The sequence below is a fragment of the Cherax quadricarinatus genome, chromosome 68, assembly GCF_038502225.1.
Source record: "Cherax quadricarinatus isolate ZL_2023a chromosome 68, ASM3850222v1, whole genome shotgun sequence".
Classification (NCBI taxonomy): Eukaryota; Metazoa; Arthropoda; class Malacostraca; order Decapoda; family Parastacidae; genus Cherax; species Cherax quadricarinatus.
The window spans coordinates 23,960,380-23,979,881 of NC_091359.1; the positions used below are offsets into that span (position 1 = coordinate 23,960,380).

Below are 19,502 nucleotides of genomic sequence, written 5' to 3' on the forward strand. Positions count from 1 at the left end.
CTGAGTTATAAGAAAGTTCACTGCAAATATAAGTACTTGACAGAGAGAGTATAAAGGGTCAGAGTGAGAGATATAGAAACAGAGAGAAGCAGCAAGAGGTTTCCCAGGGATTAGTTTCCTGTCCTGAGCTGTTCTTGATGTATGTCACTGACCAACCAGATTAAAGATATTCCTACATGACCCTGTCTGCAAATGGTGAAAAAACAATGACCTGTCAGAAGAGAGATATTCCTACATGAACTTGTTTGTAGATGATGCAAAACTAATGTGAAGAGTGCAGATAGAAAATTTCAAAATCATGTAACATGACACAGACAGACTATATGAAGTTAGTTTGAGGCAATTTTCTGTGAGGAAAAAATAAGAAAGACTTTTGGGTAGACAACACTGAACCCCTCCATGGTAAAGTGGAGAAGAATCCTTCCTCCTTCACCATGCATGTCATAAGAAGCAGCTAACATACCAGAGCAAGAGGCTAGTAACCCCTTCTCTTGTATAAATTACTAAATGTAAAAAGAAGAAAAACCTTGAAAGTGCTTTTTTCTTTTTTGGGTAACCCTGCCTTGGTGGGAGACGACTGGTATGTATACAAAAAAAAAAAAGGACACTAAACCTATCAGCAGAGGCCAACATCAATACAATAGCATCAGCATCATTAGCAATGCTGGCAAATATAATTAAAAGTCTGCAGGAACATGAACAAGGATTTCTTCAATATATACCACTTCTTGAGGACAATACTGTCAATACAGCTCCAGCATGGAACCTACACCTCTTCAACATATAAGAAAACTGAGGAAGGTTCAAAGATTTGCTACCAGGCTTTTCCCTGCAATTAAGGATTAGAGATATCAGAACAGGCTTGAAGAGATGAACCTCATACCATTGTAATCTCAAGAGAACAGAGGTTACATGGCCACAGCAAACAAAATACTGTATACAACAATATTAACGAAGTTAATATTGACAGAATGTTTCATAAGATGGACCAGTATGATGGGGAAGACATGGAACATAAAACCTAAAATGAACCAAGGAGATACTGTATAAGGAAAAACTTGTGCAGTGTGAGGACAGTAAGCAAGTGCAATGCACTGGAGGAGGAGGAAATAGAGACTAACTCCATACATGAGTCTGCATATAAAATACTCCTATGAAAAACCATATATGGCTTGGAAGACATCACACAGGGCCCAGGAGCTGAAACTTGAACACTGCAAAAATAAACAGGTGAGTACATACTTAAAGAAAACAAAAGATGTAGACTCACCTGCAGGTACTGTTGGGACAAATCATTATTTAAAAATTCCTCCTTTTTCATTAGATTTGTGACGTACATTTGAAGCTCTGGCAATTCTAAGAACTCGGCAGCTTGTTTAAGTTCACTCAAATCAGTGGATGGTAAGTGGCACTCGCGACAAAATATGGTGCCAGTGTAGAGGAAGTGTACTAATACACGGAGTACAATACCGCTGACCAGTTTACTGAGGTGCACCACTGTTTGAATGGGTACCCAAGCCGGAGTCTGGCGGGGACTGTGATCACAGCTACTTTGTTCACTACCTCTGTCATCCCACTACAAGAAAATGGAAGAAAAAAAGTTTCACTGAATATAAAAATAGCAATAAATGTATTTAAATACAATAGTAGTAAAACACCTGTATGAGTGTGAAGAATGCTGCAGCTACGAGGCAGCATAAAAAATTCCATGGCGATGGTAAATTCAAATTCAAACTCAAATTCAAAGTTTATTCTCTATAAGGATTACAATGCTGAGTTTACAGAATTTGGTTATTGTGTGGTTTACATGTAGTAAAATAATAATTACAGAGTGTACCACTAGAACACCTACCATGGCTAGGCATTTCGGGCAGACTTAAATTAAATCTTAAGTTTAAAATATTACAAAATTATGAGGTAAGTTGGTATTATGGCTAAGTGACTAAATACTAGTTTGTGAGTTTAGCAATGTGAATGCTTTTGTTTTGGCACTATACATAGTTTCAGTATTGGAGTATCACAGGCCAACTTATGACTAGTTAAGATTCATCATTTTGAGATTGATATTGATATTTCTGTTTATGGTCAAATGGGTGAGTGAGTGTAAGTGTTAACCACCAGGTGGTATTCGTGTAATTAGTTGACAGGGTGTATCAGGGAGATAAGATGTTTTCTGATGGTAGTTTTGAAGGTGATGAATGTGTCTGCAGTTTTAGAATTGTCAGGTAGGGTGTTCCAGATTTAAGGGCCTTTGACATACATTGAATTTTTGTAAAGGTTTAGTCGGACACGGGGAATGTCATAGAGATGTTTGTGTCTGGTATTGTGCCTGTGGGTTCTGTCGCAACTATCAAGAAAGCGTTTTAGGTCAAGGTTAATATTGGAATTTAAGGTCCTGTAGATGTAAATGTATTGTGAATATTATGCACAAAATAAGCAATGAAGAAATTAGATGTGGTATGGTGGTATAAGGGCATAATTCAAAGAATGGTAGAGTTGTTGAGATGGTTTAGTCATGTAGAATGATGGTGCAAGTTGATTAAGATGATGTAGGGTAGAAAGATGCAGCAGACATCTGGGGAAGCACTGGAAGGAGGGTATGGAAATATGGAAATATTAAGAGTCAGTAGATTAAACATCAAACAGGTATATGTGAACATCTTATATCAGAGTCAGCAGCTGAAACATCCAGCAGATATGTGTATCTTATATCAGAGTCAGTAGCTCAAACATTAGCTGATATGAGTATCTTACATCAGAGTTAGTAGAGGCAAAAGAACTATGTGTGGGTATCTTACATCATAGTAAAGGCAAAAGAACTATGTGGTATGGAAGATGGCATGTAAGATACAACAATGTAAATACTTTCTATATAAAACATTTCTATGGAAGAATTCAAACATATAAATATATATAATAATTGCTGTTATGTGAATCATTATTTATTAAAATAAAAGGTTCAATTTTGAAAAGCACAAACAGCATCTAGTTGTATAATTTTACTGATTATTTGAAAGATGCAACAATTAAAAAATTTCCCTATAAAAAAATTGTTTGAAATATTTACATAGCAAATTGTTTGTCTGAGATTATTTTTGTTATATTAAGTGGAAGCATTAAACGTGTTGGGTCATGCAGCACCTAAGGACTGAAAGATAATCAGGGTCAGAAGAGGACACTGCCCAATTCCTTAGATCAGGAAAATGGGAGAATGAGAGGAAATCAGGCTTTGTCCAAGGAAGAGGAAGGTTGTTCAAATATCTTGGATCAAGAGCCCTTTCACCAGTATCAAAGCTCTTCAGGAATGTTCAGGTTTAACTAATGCTTGGAATTTAATACTTTTTTTTTGTACATTTTCCTATTTTTTTCCAAAATATTTCAAGAGATTTATCAACAACAAAATTACAGTTCAACAGTGACTTTATTCCCATATAATAAAATAATTGTTTAGACTTCTTTCTTTTCTTTCAACAAACCGGCCGTATCCCACCGAGGCGGGGTGGCCCTAAAGGAAAAACTAAAGTTTCTCCCTTTACATTTAGTAATATATACAGAAGAGGTTACTAGCCCCTTGCTCCCGGAATTTTAGTCGCCTCTAACAACACTCATGGCTTACGGAGGAAGAATTCTGTTCCACTTCCCCATGGAGATAAGAGGAAATAAACAAGAATAAGAACTAGAAAGAAAATAGAAGAAAACCCAGAGGGGTGTGTATATATGTGCTTGTACATGTATGTGTAGTGTGACCTAAGTGTAAGTAGAAGTAGCAAGACGTACCTGAAATCTTGCATGTTTATGAGACAGAAAAAAGGACACCAGCAATCCTACCATCACGTAAAACAATTACAGGCTTAATTGTTTAGACATTTACAATATATAGCCCTAGAGACAACTGTCTAAAACAGAGGTTGGCAAATTTGTGTACAGTGAAATTCCCTACTAGACTTGAAAGTCCACAGATTCTGGAAAACACAAGAGCACTCTGATTCAAAATAGTCTATTGAATCCATTTGTATGGAGAATACAGTCATAAAGTCATTTTATTTATACATTTATTGAGCCCCCATTACCCCCGAGATTTTCATTTTTACTTCATTTAGAGTAATTTTTCCCAGTTTCCCAACCTCTGGTCTAAAACATAGAGAGGGGTTCATATACACGTACCTGCTCTATACTAATAGCTTGGAAGGCTGCATGATTCAGTTCCCTGTGTATCCCAGGTCGCTGGTCTTGTGGTAGTGTCTGCATGCTCGATCTTCTTTTCACAGCCTCTTTTAGTCGACTGTAATGTGATTCATAGTTTTATATCAGAAAGTAACATTCTTACATAATAATTATCATAAACTGTTCACAAATTCCAATTAAGTTTACAGGAGAAAATCACAGTCACCTTTAATTATCTTAGCCAGACAAGCTCTGGATTCACAGGTATATAATTGACACTGATAAGAAAGAGACACAGGTGCCGAGCAAGATATACTGTGACACAGATGCCAAGCAAGATTATAGTGTGACACAGGTGCCAAGCAAGATTATATTGTGACACAGGTGCTGAGCAAATTTATAGTGTGACAAGGTTTTGCTCCTTGTGAAGCTTTATCAACTCAGTTATTCACCAACTTGATCAAGTGTTACACAGAGCAAAACAATGCCGCAAAAAATGCGTGTTCTTCACCAGTGTTTTTTCTTCATGCAAGCTGTGATGCAACTGACCCACAAGTAGTGAAACAAAGATGACTAGTTAAGAAGCAAAACTGTCTTTGTAAACATCAAAGGAAAACTGATGTATTAAGTGTTAACATGTCAATGAAATCTTATGTGTTAACCTCTCCATTTAATTGCTGTATCAAAATACACAATGTGGCAGACTTGGTCTATTGTATGGGAAGCCTACAAGACAAACATGCTTCTGCTAATGGACAAGGTCTCAATGCAGCAGACTCAGTCCACTGCATCAAGGCTTTCCAGCCCAGTACCTTGTTATGCCAAAGTTTGTTACATAGGGGGATCTGCTTTATCAAGGTTTCACTGTACTTTAATTTTATTTTAAAATATATCACACCTTACTGAAAGGCTGCAGCTTGACTCACCTGGCTGGTCTTGGCTGATTATGGTCACTACCAAGGAGACACTCTGTATCTGAGTTGAAGTTACCCAGAGTTGTATCACCAAATGTGCCACTCAGCTGCAAACATGTTATGTTTAATTAGACTATCTTCAGTAATTTGTTGAACTACAGTAATACCCTGTACAATGTGGTTCCTAACAGTGCAGGTTTTGATATAGCACAGTTTATAACTTTTTTTTATTATGAGTACATGTACTTTTTTATATGAAATTATGAGTAGGAAGAGGAAATGTTATGAAGCTTGTGAACCTAACAAATGTAAATAGTTAACACCAGAAAAACTTGGAAATATAAAGAATCATGAAGAAGAAACATCGTATGCTAAAATAGTAACACATATCCATATGGCGGTAAAAAAAAATGGAGATAAAAGGAAAACTTTTTCTGCAAGTGGTGGCTGGTTTTATAACTTTATAAAGTGTAAGTGGCTCCATAATGTTTGAATTGTAGGTGAAAGTGCTAGTGCTGATAATAATGCTGCTGAAAAAGGAGGCTAAAATGATGAACAAATTTTTTATGTCGATGAAACAGATTTATTTTGGAAGAAGATGCCTTCGTACGCTTATTTAACATATTATAACAGTATTTTAAACAGTGTGGTTTTGCAGAGAATGGAACTTTTTCGGCACCTATTAACCTCGTTATGTAAGATACTCCTGTACAGGAAATATCCATTAGAAGCTCTTGTAGTACACTGATATTCCATTACAATATGGCCCCGCTTTACAGCATCTTGCCTTATGGTGTTCTGCTAATGTGGACATTTCAAGTTATGACCAAAGCTTGCTATATGGCTCCCCCCACCTGACTTTCTAAAACAGTCACTGCACGCCTCTCGGCTTGTTTACAGTCTTTTTGAGCACGTCTCTCCATTATGTCTAGAAACTTTCCAAAATTTCTAGGGTTTTAAAGTTATTGCATATTTTGTATGTACTCTGATAATTATACTTACATCTACCTGTACCTAAATAAACTTGCACACAGTGCTGGAGTGCAGGTACACATTAAAATCACTAAGAGTGCCCCTCTAGTCTTGATGCCATTGTAATAATAGTACTAATACAAAATAATAATAATCACTCTTGGGCACATTAAATGTCTTCTTTTACGTTAATATAGACATTTTTCATCAATCCATCTATGATATTTTCTTCAAAATTATATAAGAAACACGTTACATAGCATATAAACATGATACACTCACAGTACAATAAATTTCACATAAATATGAGGTGTGGTAGCCGGGCGGAGGAAAAAAATTACGTTTTTTCTGGTCCAGCACCAGAGAAAATGTGTATCAATCCACCTTTGACCCAGTCACTCCACTTAACACATTAGGCTTTGATAAATTAGACACATGTGCAACTCTTGGGTATCTTTATTGAGGAAACGTTTCACCACACAGCACATACTTTCAAATGTTGAAAAAATGTATATATACGTTTGGACCATTTACGGGTTAAATTTAGTGATTTATACATGAGAAGGGATTACAAGCCCCTTGCTCCCAGCATTTTAGTTGCCTCTTAGGACATGCATGGCAGTAAACAAACCCTGTATAATTCAGGATGTTTCCATTTGTTTAACCCTTTGACTGCCGCAGGCCCCTTTCTGAAACTGTCATTCTATGTCACAAAATATTTGAAAAAAAAAAAAATTATTTTTTCTTACCAAAATGTTAGGATTATTTTACTGAGTGTTTTAAGCCTAAAACAAAAATTTTGCCATCAGTACTTACCGAGATACAGAAGCGTGAAGTTGGCAGAAAATGAGCAGTGTATGGCAACAGCAGCGAATGCCTCCAATTCAAAGGTTTCTTGTATTTTCCAATATTTTTCTTTTCTAAGCAACTTATGTGGCCTGTGAGACCAAAGTAAGGTGCAATGTTCAAATATACATTCATTGTTTACAACACAATAACTGAACAAACATTATCACTATTAGTTTGTGTATAAAACTTTTTTACACAAACAATACAATATATATAGTAGGTTGGTAGACAGCAACCACCCAGGGAAGTACTACCGTCCTGCCAGATGGCTGTGAAACAGAAACCTGTAACTGTTTTGCATGATGGTAGGATTGCTGGTTTCTTTTTCTGTCTCATAAACACGCTAGATAACAGGGATATCGTGCTACTCCTACTTACACTTAGGTCACACTTCACAGACATGCACATGCATATATATATATACATACATCTAGGTTTTCTCCTTTTTCTAAATAGCTCTTGTTCTTCTTTATTTATTCTATTGTCCATGGGGAAGTGGAAAAGAATCTTTCCTCCGTAAGCCATGTGTGTCGTATGAGGCGACTAAAATGCCGGGAGCAATGGGCTAGTAACCCCTTCTCCTGTAGACATTTACTAAAAAAAGAGAAGAAGAAAAACTTTATAAAACTGGGATGCTTAAATGTGCGTGGATGTAGTGCGGATGACAAGAAACAGATGATTGCTGATGTTATGAATGAAAAGAAGTTGGATGTCCTGGCCCTAAGCGAAACAAAGCTGAAGGGGGTAGGGGAGTTTCAGTGGGGGGAAATAAATGGGATTAAATCTGGAGTATCTGAGAGAGTTAGAGCAAAGGAAGGGGTAGCAGTAATGTTAAATGATCAGTTATGGAAGGAGAAAAGAGAATATGAATGTGTAAATTCAAGAATTATGTGGATTAAAGTAAAGGTTGGATGCGAGAAGTGGGTCATAATAAGCGTGTATGCACCTGGAGAAGAGAGGAATGCAGAGGAGAGAGAGAGATTTTAGGAGATGTTAAGTGAATGTATAGGAGCCTTTGAACCAAGTGAGAGAGTAATTGTGGTAGGGGACCTGGATGCTAAAGTAGGAGAAACTTTTAGAGAGGGTGTGGTAGGTAAGTTTGGGGTGCCAGGTGTAAATGATAATGGGAGCCCTTTGATTGAACTTCGTATAGAAAGGGGTTTAGTTATAGGTAATACATATTTTAAGAAAAAGAGGATAAATAAGTATACAAGATATGATGTAGGGCGAAATGACAGTAGTTTGTTGGATTATGTATTGGTAGATAAAAGACTGTTGAGTAGACTTCAGGATGTACATGTTTATAGAGGGGCCACAGATATATCAGATCACTTTCTAGTTGTAGCTACATTGAGAGTAAAAGGTAGATGGGATACAAGGAGAATAGAAGCATCAGGGAAGAGAGAGGTGAAGGTTTATAAACTAAAAGAGGAGGCAGTTAGGGTAAGATATAAACAGCTATTGGAGGATAGATGGGCTAATGAGAGCATAGGCAATGGGGTCGAAGAGGTATGGGGTAGGTTTAAAAATGTAGTGTTAGAGTGTTCAGCAGAAGTTTGTGGTTACAGGAAAGTGGGTGCGGGAGGGAAGAGGAGCGATTGGTGGAATGATGATGTAAAGAGAGTAGTAAGGGAGAAAAAGTTAGCATATGAGAAGTTTTTACAAAGTAGAAGTGATGCAAGGAGGGAAGAGTATATGGAGAAAAAGAGAGAGGTTAAGAGAGTGGTGAAGCAATGTAAAAAGAGAGCAAATGAGAGAGTGGGTGAGATGTTATCAACAAATTTTGTTGAAAATAAGAAAAAGTTTTGGAGTGAGATTAACAAGTTAAGAAAGCCTAGAGAACAAATGGATTTGTCAGTTAAAAATAGGAGAGGAGAGTTATTAAATGGAGAGTTAGAGGTATTGGGAAGATGGAGGGAATATTTTGAGGAATTGTTAAATGTTGATGAAGACAGGGAAGCTGTGATTTCGTGTATAGGACAAGGAGGAATAACATCTTGTAGGAGTGAGGAAGAGCCAGTTGTGAGTGTGGGGGAAGTTCGTGTGGCAGTAGGTAAAATGAAAGGGGGTAAGGCAGCCGGGATTGATGGGATAAAGATAGAAATGTTAAAAGCAGGTGGGGATATAGTTTTGGAGTGGTTGGTGCAATTATTTAATAAATGTATGGAAGAGGGTAAGGTACCTAGGGATTGGCAGAGAGCATGCATAGTTCCTTTGTATAAGGGCAAAGGGGATAAAAGAGAGTGCAAAAATTATAGGGGGATAAGTCTGCTGAGTATACCTGGTAAAGTGTATGGTAGAGTTATTATTGAAAGAATTAAGAGTAAGACGGAGAATAGGATAGCAGATGAACAAGGAGGCTTTAGGAAAGGTAGGGGGTGTGTGGACCAGGTGTTTACAGTGAAACATATAAGTGAACAGTATTTAGATAAGGCTAAAGAGGTCTTTGTGGCACTTATGGATTTGGAAAAGGCATATGACAGGGTGGATAGGGGGGCAATGTGGCAGATGTTGCAAGTGTATGGTGTAGGAGGTAGGTTACTGAAAGCAGTGAAGAGTTTTTACGAGGATAGTGAGGCTCAAGTTAGAGTATGTACCAAAGAGGGAAATTATTTCCCAGTAAAAGTAGGCCTTAGACAAGGATGTGTGATGTCACCGTGGTTGTTTAATATATTTATAGATGGGGTTATAAGAGAAGTAAATGCGAGGGTCTTGGCAAGAGGCGTGGAGTTAAAAGATAAAGAATCACACACAAAGTGGGAGTTGTCACAGCTGCTCTTTGCTGATGACACTGTGCTCTTGGGAGATTCTGAAGAGAAGTTGCAGAGATTGGTGGATGAATTTGGTAGGGTGTGCAAAAGAAGAAAATTAAAGGTGAATACAGGAAAGAGTAAGGTTATGAGGATAAAAAGATTAGGTGATGAAAGATTGAATATCAGATTGGAGGGAGAGAGTATGGAGGAGGTGAATGTATTCAGATATTTGGGAGTGGACGTGTCAGCGGATGGGTCTATGAAAGATGAGGTGAATCATAGAATTGATGAGGGGAAAAGAGTGAGTGGTGCACTTAGGAGTCTGTGGAGACAAAGAACTTTGTCCTTGGAGGCAAAGAGGGGAATGTATGAGAGTATAGTTTTACCAACTCTCTTATATGGGTGTGAAGCATGGGTGATGAATGTTGCAGCGAGGAGAAGGCTGGAGGCAGTGGAGATGTCATGTCTGAGAGCAATGTGTGGTGTGAATATAATGCAGAGAATTCGTAGTTTGGAAGTTAGGAGGAGGTGCGGGATTACCAAAACTGTTGTCCAGAGGGCTGAGGAAGGGTTGTTGAGGTGGTTCGGACATGTAGAGAGAATGGAGCGAAACAGAATAACTTCAAGAGTGTATCAGTCTGTAGTGGAAGGAAGGCGGGGTAGGGGTCGGCCTAGGAAAGGTTGGAGGGAGGGGGTAAAGGAGGTTTTGTGTGCGAGGGGCTTGGACTTCCAGCAGGCATGCGTGAGCGTGTTTGATAGGAGTGAATGGAGACAAATGGTTTTTAATACTTGACGTGCTGTTGGAGTGTGAGCAAAGTAACATTTATGAAGGGGTTCAGGGAAACCGGCAAGCCGGACTTGAGTCCTGGAGATGGGAAGTACAGTGCCTGCACTCTGAAGGAGGGGTGTTAATGTTGCAGTTTAAAAACTGTAGTGTAAAGCACCCTTCTGGCAAGACAGTGATGGAGTGAATGATGGTGAAAGTTTTTCTTTTTCGGGCCACCCTGCCTTGGTGGGAATCGGCCAGTGTGATAATAAAAAAATAAATGTACAGCCACTGAACACTTTCCTAGAACTGCTGCAGCTTGTGGAATTCTTTGAAACATGGGTATATGCAGAGTGGCACTTAGTAAGTAAGTAAGTTTATTCAGGTATACACAAATACAGTTACACAGAATTATTGTACATAGCAGCATATGTGTAGAGAACCTAGGATAACCCAAAAAAGTCAGACAGAGTAACTTATTTCCATTGGGGTCCTTTTCTTGACACTCCTCACACATAAAACGAGTATCTCTGCATGTTTGTGGGCGTTTTGTGGTATGTTCACATACAAAACACCTCTTCTGAGCACTTTTCTTGAAAGCAGTAGGAGGCAGTTGTATGGGGTAGTGATCACCAGGCCTCAAACGAGATGGCGTGTGTTGGTAATTTCGTGGGCGCTGGTCTATTGCAGGTGTTGCTCCTTGTTACTTGGCGATTATTTGTCTGATGACTGACAAACAAAATTCACCATATTTTGGTTTGTTGTTGGTCCTCAACTTGTATATGTTATAAGCATTTAGCATGGAAAGATCAACAAGATGGAAAAAAAGTTTTATATACCACTTATAACCCTTGCGTACACAATCAGCAAACCCAATCTGCATGTCACATTTGTCCACTAAGCGCATATTGAGGTTGTAGTCCATGACAGCTGCAGGTTTTAGAATGGGCTCATTGGTCTCTCTATTCTGCCTGCCAGTGTGTGCCATTTCATTTCGGTGAACTGATGTCAACAATGTGACATCACGTTTATCATGCCACCTAAATACCATGATGTCATTGGCAGCAAAGACTTGCACCTCACCTCAGCGAGTGCCAGCATCGAACCTTGGCATATGTTTACGATTACCACGCACTGTGCCACACACATGTCAGGTTCACTCGCAAGAAATCACTGAGTATGGGGCTTGTGTACCAGTTATCAGCAAATAATATATGCCCCTTACCAAGATATGGTTCCATCATTGTTTGAACCACATCACCAGAGATACCCAATAACTTCCTGGTATCTCTCAATGTATTACTGCCAGTGTACACAATGATATCCAAAACGAGACCACTTTTGCAATCACACAGTACAAATAACTTTATACCAAAGCATTTCCTCTTGCTTGGTATGTATTGCTTGAATGAGAGACTTCCCTTGAATAAAATCAAAGACTCGTCAATAACAAGCTTCCTGAAGGGATAAAAATACAAGCAACACTTTTGCTTCAGGTACATAAACACATTTCTGATCTTATATAACCTGTCACTTCTGTCAGGCCTTGTTTTGTCTGAAAAGTGTAACATACGTAACAGTATCAAGAAACGATTCACACCTATAATGTCACTAAAACCTGGGATTGAAATCAGGCATTCTATTGACCAGTATGTGTTGACTGTGTGCTTATACACATGTGGCATAAGCATTATTGTGGCAAAAAAACAGGTACATCTCTCCCACAGTTGTGTCCTTCCACTGGTGTAGCCGTGATCTTGGTGAGAGAATTGTATTTGCCATGGTGTACTCACAGTATGTGTTGGTTTCCCTGACAATAATGTCCATCAGGGGTTCATCGAAGAATAACTGAAAGCATTCCAGTTCAGTAGCATTGTTCCCAAGTGTGCACGATGGCCGTATTCCACTTTGTGTTTCATCAAAGTCATGGGGACTGGGAACAAACTTGTTACCTTCCTGCAAATCCCAGATGTGGTCTGCTGGTGGGTTCTGAATATTGAAACGTGGTTGTGCAGGTTGTGGGAGTGTGAGGATGTGTGAGGCTGGTTGTGCAGAGTCAGCAGCGTGGGTAGTAGCGTTGCCCGCTGCCGGTGCCACATGACTCATGCCACCATCACTATCACCACCACCACCTGCTGCCTCACTCACATCATTCATACCCATCGTAACAATATCGTCATCTTCGCTATCAGGTCGTGGTGTAGGGCCATGGGATGTGCTCCGAGATTTACTCCTTCTCCTTGGAACAGCATATGAAACAATACCAGACCGCATGCTATGTCATATATACTGCCGCTTCACTGGGGAATATTCACCCTCACTGTCACAACTAGAACTGCTTTCAATAACTTTGAAATCACTATCACTATCACTTTCACTGCTCACATCTGAGTCTTGTACATGGGCAAATAGTTTCCTCATTCATCCTGGTACAGGTGAACGTGAACGTGAACGTGAACATGAACAAGCCGGCCCAGCACCAGACGTGGAAGGTCATGGGTCATCTGGGTTTTCATCACTAATTACGTTATCCTGGGCACTTTTTTCAGTCACAACCACTAGAAAACCATGGAATTCACTTTCACTGACACTTCCATCGCTGTTAGAGCTATCACTTGGGAACAAAAGACCTCCAATCCGCCGAGGAGTGAGGTACTTCTTACTGCAAGGCATGGTGAAAATGGACTACCAAGGTGGCGTTCCCACAATGCACCACCGAGTCCCAGATTTTTTTCACAGGGTGCACACCCACCACTCAGACCCATTCTCTCTCATGTAGGCCTACCAGCTTTCTCCCACTTGATTTGAAGCCGCTAGAATTTATGCGTATAAATACGTCAGAAACAGTGGCGCGTAAGACGTATATATATGACATAAACAGTCAAAGGGTTAAATGTTTTATTATTGATCCACGCTGTAACATGATTACAAACAAACCACAGTACAGGTGGGATTAGAACTCATGGCAAGTCAGTTGTAAAACTCCAGGCCAGTGCATAAGCCACTGGCCCAGTGGCTTATGTACTGGCCTGGAGTTTTACTACTCACTTGCCATGAGTTCTAACCCCACCTGTACTCTGGCTTGTATATTTTCCAGCTCTGATAATCTTTCCTACCCTGAAAGGCACCATGAACATAACAATGTTCGAGATATGAAAGCACAGGCAATTCAAACACTGAAATCACTGGCATGACTTCTCTTGTTTAGAAAGTTCTCTTAACCCCTTGAGGGTCCAAACCGTAGATCTATGTCATGAGCTCAGCTCACTCTGATAAGCTGTGAGCGGTAAATTTTGGCCTTGATCTGAGAGAATACATCTATGTGGTATGTGTGCACCACATAAAACAAATCCTGCAGCACACAGTGCATAATGAGAGAAAAAACTGAGACCGCAATTTTTTATTAAAACAGCGACTTTGCAGTGTTTTTTCGTATGTTTTTATAGTTGTATTTGCGATATCTTGGTCTCATTTGATAGAATGGAAGACATATTACAGAAATAGAGATGATTTTGATTGGTTTTAGTAATGGAAATGGCTTGAAACTGAGCTCAAAGTAGCAGAAATGTTAAATTTTTTCCGATGTTCGAGAGTAATGAAATGACCTCACATGTCTAATACATGCCTACTGGTGGGTCTAATATACATTCACAAATGTGCTGATATTACTAATACAATTATTACAATATTGCATAACAGTAAATCTTCTATTTTTTGGTTTGAATAAAAATTCATTATGTGAATAAAAAATAAAAATGGAATTCATTAGTAAAGCCTGAAAATGTAACTAATGAACAGAGGAAATGTTAGTTTAGTGCCAGGAATTCCTACATTGTTTATTCTAGACCCTATTTTGAAATTGGAGTATTTTGAACTTTGTGTTAAATTGGCCAAATTACCAATTTCCGATCACTTTATTTTGTAGTTGAAACAGTTGACTTGGCAAATTCTTGTGCTCAATCGATAGAATAGAAGTAATACTAGTGAAATAGCTAAGAATTTGGTCGACTGGAATAGTGTAATTGGCCTAAAATGGGAGTCAAAGTCTGCAAAATCGCCGATGTTTAAATATTGCTGACACATCAAAATTCGCAAGAGCATAATTTCGTAAATCACATTTAGTACTTTTGTTTTATTACCTTCAGAAAAAGATTCTCTACCATTTCATAAGAAAAAAAATGACAAAATTATTTTTTGAAAATTCTTGGACACTGGTGCACCCTTTGAAATTTGGCCTCTGGACCCTGAAAGGGTTAAGGACCTCTATCAATTTCCTAACTTTTGCAAAATAAAAAAGCAACTACAATACTGAAAACATTTTAAAACTATTTCTTTAATTCAAGGTGATGGATGTTGTGGGTAAGTTGGAATAAAAATTCTCGATCATTTTCAACTTATAATTCCATAGTAGTTGTTCATAGAAACAGTGAAAGAATTCATGGTGAATCAAATTACAGGCAAATATGTAAATACTATCACATAACATTGTTTGAACCGTACAGTACATGCTGTATACTGTACTGGTGTTTTTAGTATTCTTTAAGAGTAAAGTTTAACATCTCACAGTTAGGGTAATGAAAAGTTCTGCCTGTGAATGCCCTAGCAAAGAGAGAGTTTAAGAGCAGTGTAAGGTCTTCCACGAGAGGTTAAGGAGACACACAAGCCATCATTATCCTCTCACTGTATTCAAAGCATATAGCAAGTAGCTGACAAACTAGGGGGCATTTTTGATAGATGAGGTGTCCCCCTAAACAAGAATTAATCAAGTCAATTATAGTTTTTCCTTAACTCTGTCCTGATCCAGGGAAGATGTAGGTGCCCTGCCACTCCCCTTGCTCAATACACTAAACAAAAACCTATGAAGTGATGCAATTTATTTGCATCACTTTGCAACCTGTCTTATTGTATTTATGATTGTAATGAATTGCCTAATCTGAACTGACTAAAATTGTACATCAAGTCTAAATATAAATACAGTACATGGCTTATGATTAGTTTGCATGAAATACACTTGCAATATTAATGACTTTCCTTTGAGCCTTTTTGTATTATATTATACCTGTGTTTTAAGAAGAGCAAATTAAAAAAAAAAACATATAATCATCTGAATGTATAACTACTGAATGGTTCATGAAAAAAATAAATTTAAATTTTTAATTTAAGTGTAATTAAATGGAGCTCACCATGCTGGAGTCTGAACTGCGTCTTGTGGTAACACAGTCAGAGAGGTCAGTCATGAGTAGCTTGTGGAAGGCAGTTGATGCAGCTGCAACCAAGAACCTGTACAAAACAATATAGTACGTACTCTTATTATTATCATTATTATTATTATTATTATTATTATTATTAAGTACATATATACACAGATTCACACACATGTAAATAGTATAGAGAAGGACACACACATACATAACATACACAAAAGCACATACACATAAATAGTGTTTACCTGGAGTTTACCTGGAGAGAGTTCCGGGGGTCAACGCCCCCGCGGCCCGGTCTGTGACCAGGCCTCCTGGTGGATCAGAGCCTGATCAACCAGGCTGCTACTGCTGGCTGCACGCAAACCAACGTACGAGCCACAGCCCGGCTGGTCAGGAACCGACTTTAGGTGCTTGTCCAGTGCCAGCTTGAAGACTGCCAGGGGTCTGTTGGTAATCCCCCTTATGTATGCTGGGAGGCAGTTGAACAGTCTCGGGCCCCTGACACTTATTGTATGGTCTCTTAACGTGCTAGTGACACCCCTGCTTTACATTGGGGGGATGTTGCATCGTCTGCCAAGTCTTTTGCTTTCGTATTGAGTGATTTTCATGTGCAAGTTCGGTACTAGTCCCTCTAGGATTTTCCAGGTATATATAATCACGTATCTCTCCCGCCTGCGTTCCAAGGAATACAGGTTTAGGAACCTCAAGCGCTCCCAGTAATTGAGGTGTTTTATCTCCGTTATGCGCGCCGTGAAGGTTCTCTGTACATTTTCTAGGTCAGCAATTTCACCTGCCTTGAAAGGTGCTGTTAGTGTGCAGCAATATTCCAGCCTAGATAGAACAAGTGACCTGAAGAGTGTCATCATGGGCTTGGCCTCCCTAGTTTTGAAGGTTCTCATTATCCATCCTGTCATTTTTCTAGCAGATGTGATTGATACAATGTTATGGTCCTTGAAGGTGAGATCCTCTGACATGATCACTCCCAGGTCTTTGACGTTGGTGTTTTGCTCTATTTTGTGGCCAGAATTTGTTTTGTACTCTGATGAAGATTTAATTTCCTCATGTTTACCATATCTGAGTAATTGAAATTTCTCATCGTTGAACTTCATATTGTTTTCTGCAGCCCACTGAAAGATTCGGTTGATGTCCGCCTGGAGCCTTGCAGTGTCTGCAATGGAAGACACTGTCATGCAGATTCGGGTGTCATCTGCAAAGGAAGACAAGGTGCTGTGGCTGACATCCTTGTCTATGTCAGATATGAGGATGAGGAACAAGATGGGAGCAAGTACTGTGCCTTGTGGAACAGAGCTTTTCACCGTAGCTGCCTCGGACTTTACTCTGTTGACTACTACTCTCTGTGTTCTGTTAGTGAGGAAATTATAGATCCATCGACCGACTTTTCCTGTTATTCCTTTAGCATGCATTTTGTGCGCTATTACGCCATGGTCACACTTGTCGAAGGCTTTTGCAAAGTCTGTATATATTACATCTGCATTCTTTTTGTCTTCTAGGCATCTAGGACCTTGTCGTAGTGATCCAATAGTTGAGACAGACAGGAGCGACCTGTTCTAAACCCATGTTGCCCTGGGTTGTGTAACTGATGGGTTTCTAGATGGGTGGTGACCTTGCTCCACACACACAAGTGTACACCAATGCACACACACGTACATACTAAACACATGTGCACACAACAGTCTAGAGGATTAAAGATACATTATATCCAACAATAAGTTACAGTGGTCCCTCAATAATCGTCCGGCTCGATAGTTGTCCTTTTTGGAAATCGTCGCGTTATTCTCATCCAAACATTGGCTTGCAAATGGTCAGTCTACTCGCTGATCGTCCTTCGTCCGGGACGCGTACTCATGCTCTGAGCCGCCTTGGCCTCCCTTCCCAGCCAGTGTGCCATTGTTTACCAGTGAGCGACGGTCTCCTCACTTGTTCATAAGAAATATATCATAATATTCCATTCATTTTAGTGCTTGCAAGTGCTAAATAAGCTACCATGGCTCCAAAGAAAGCTCCTAGTGCCAAGCCTTTGGTAAAGAAAGTGAGAAATACGATTGAATTTAAGAAAAACATCATTGAACAATATGAAAGTGTCGTACGTGTGGGCAAACTGGCCAGGATGTATAACAAATTCCGTGCAACCATATCTTCCATCGTGGCCAAGAAAAAGGAAATCAAGGAAGCTGTTGTTGCAAAGGGGGTAAATATGCTGACAAAAATGAGATCACCAGTACAGTGGACCCTCGCATAGCGCTATTAATCCGTTCCTGAGAGCTCAATGTTATGCGAAATTATCGTTATGCAAATGAATTTTCACCCATAAGAAATAATGGAAATCAAATTAATCTGTTCCTGACACCCAAAAGCATGAAAAAAAAAATTTTTTACCACATGAAATATTAATTTTAATACACACAAACTGAACAAGACATGCACAGTTACATGACACTTACCTTTATTGAAGATCTGGTGATGACTGATGGGATGGGAGGAGGGGAGAGTGTTGATGGTCTTAGTGTTTAGAAGGGGAATCCCCTTCCATTAAGACTTGAGGTGTCAAGTCCTTTTCTGGGGTTACTTCCCTTCTTCTTTTAATGCTACTAGGACAAGCTTCAGAGTCACTGGACTTCTGTCGCACAACATATCTGCCCATAGAAGTCTGTACCTCTCGTTCCTTTATGACTTTCCTAAAGTGGTTCACAACATTGTCAGTGTAATAGTCACCAGCACGGCTTGCAACAGCTGTCTGAGGGTGATTTTCATCCATAAAGGTTTGCACTTTAGGCTACATTGTACAGATTTCCTTAATCTTTGAAGTAGGCAACTTCTTCAATTTCTCTCTCCTCTCCTCCGAAGCAGTTTCCTCAGGTGTGGCCTCATGCAGATGAAGAAGATCTAGCAGCTCATCAGTGGTTAGTTCTTCACTGTCCTCCTTCACCAACTCTTCCACATCATCCCCACTAACCTCCAACCCCAAGGACTTTCCCAATGCCACATTGGATTCCTCAACTGGCATAGGATTACCAGGGTTAGCCTCAAACCCTTCAAAATCCCTTTGGTCTACACATTCTGGCCACAGTTTCTTCCAAGCAGAGTTCAAGGTCCTCTTAGTCACTCCCTCCCAAGCCTTACCTATAAGGTTTACACAAATGAGGTCACTACAAAGCACCTTTCAAACAGAGCTTCTGTGTACAGTTTTTTGAAGTTTGCAATAACCTGCTGGTCCATGGGCTGCAGGAGAGGAGTGGTATTAGGAGGCAAAAACTTGACCTTAATGAAGCTTATGCCACCACAAAGTCGCTCTGCCAAGTCTGTAGGATGACCAGGGGCACTGTCTAACACCAGGAGGCACTTAAGGTCTAATTTCTTTTCAGTTAGGTAATTTTTCACATTGGGGGCAAATGCTTGGTGTAACCAGTCATAGAAAAAGTCCCTAGTGACCCATGCCTTACTGTTTGCCCTCCACAGCACACACAAATTAGCCTTGAGGATATTCTTTTGCCTGAACGCTCTGGGAGCTTCAGAGTGATACACTAATAAAGGCTTCACTTTGCAATCACCACTAGCATTGGCACACATGGGAAGAGTAAGCCTGTCTTTCATAGGCTTATGTCCTGGGAGTGCCTTTTCCTCCTGAGTAATGTAGGTCCTGCTTGGCATTTTCTTCCAAAACAGGCCTGTTTCGTCACAATTAAACACTTGTTCAGGTTTCAGTCCTTCACTGTCTATGTACTCCTTGAATTCCTGCACATATTTTTCAGCTGCTTTGTGGTCCGAACTGGCAGCCTCACCATGCCTTATCACACTATGTATGCCACTACGCTTCTTAAATCTCTCAAACCAACCTTTGCTGGCCTTAAATTCACTCACA

General features: G+C 39.5%; 1 protein-coding gene across 1 annotated transcript in view; it reads right to left on the reverse strand.

Moving 5' to 3' along the window:
• The window catches only part of LOC128697882 (rho-related BTB domain-containing protein 1), a gene marked incomplete at its 5' end in the record, with an annotated part of 58,535 nt that overhangs the window by 24,073 nt on the left and 14,960 nt on the right, over window positions 1-19,502 (reverse strand). The window contains 4 exon segments of the mRNA XM_053789877.2: window positions 1,271-1,576; window positions 4,165-4,282; window positions 5,091-5,185; window positions 15,602-15,698. Coding sequence (XP_053645852.2) covers window positions 1,271-1,576; window positions 4,165-4,282; window positions 5,091-5,185; window positions 15,602-15,698 — 616 coding nt within the window.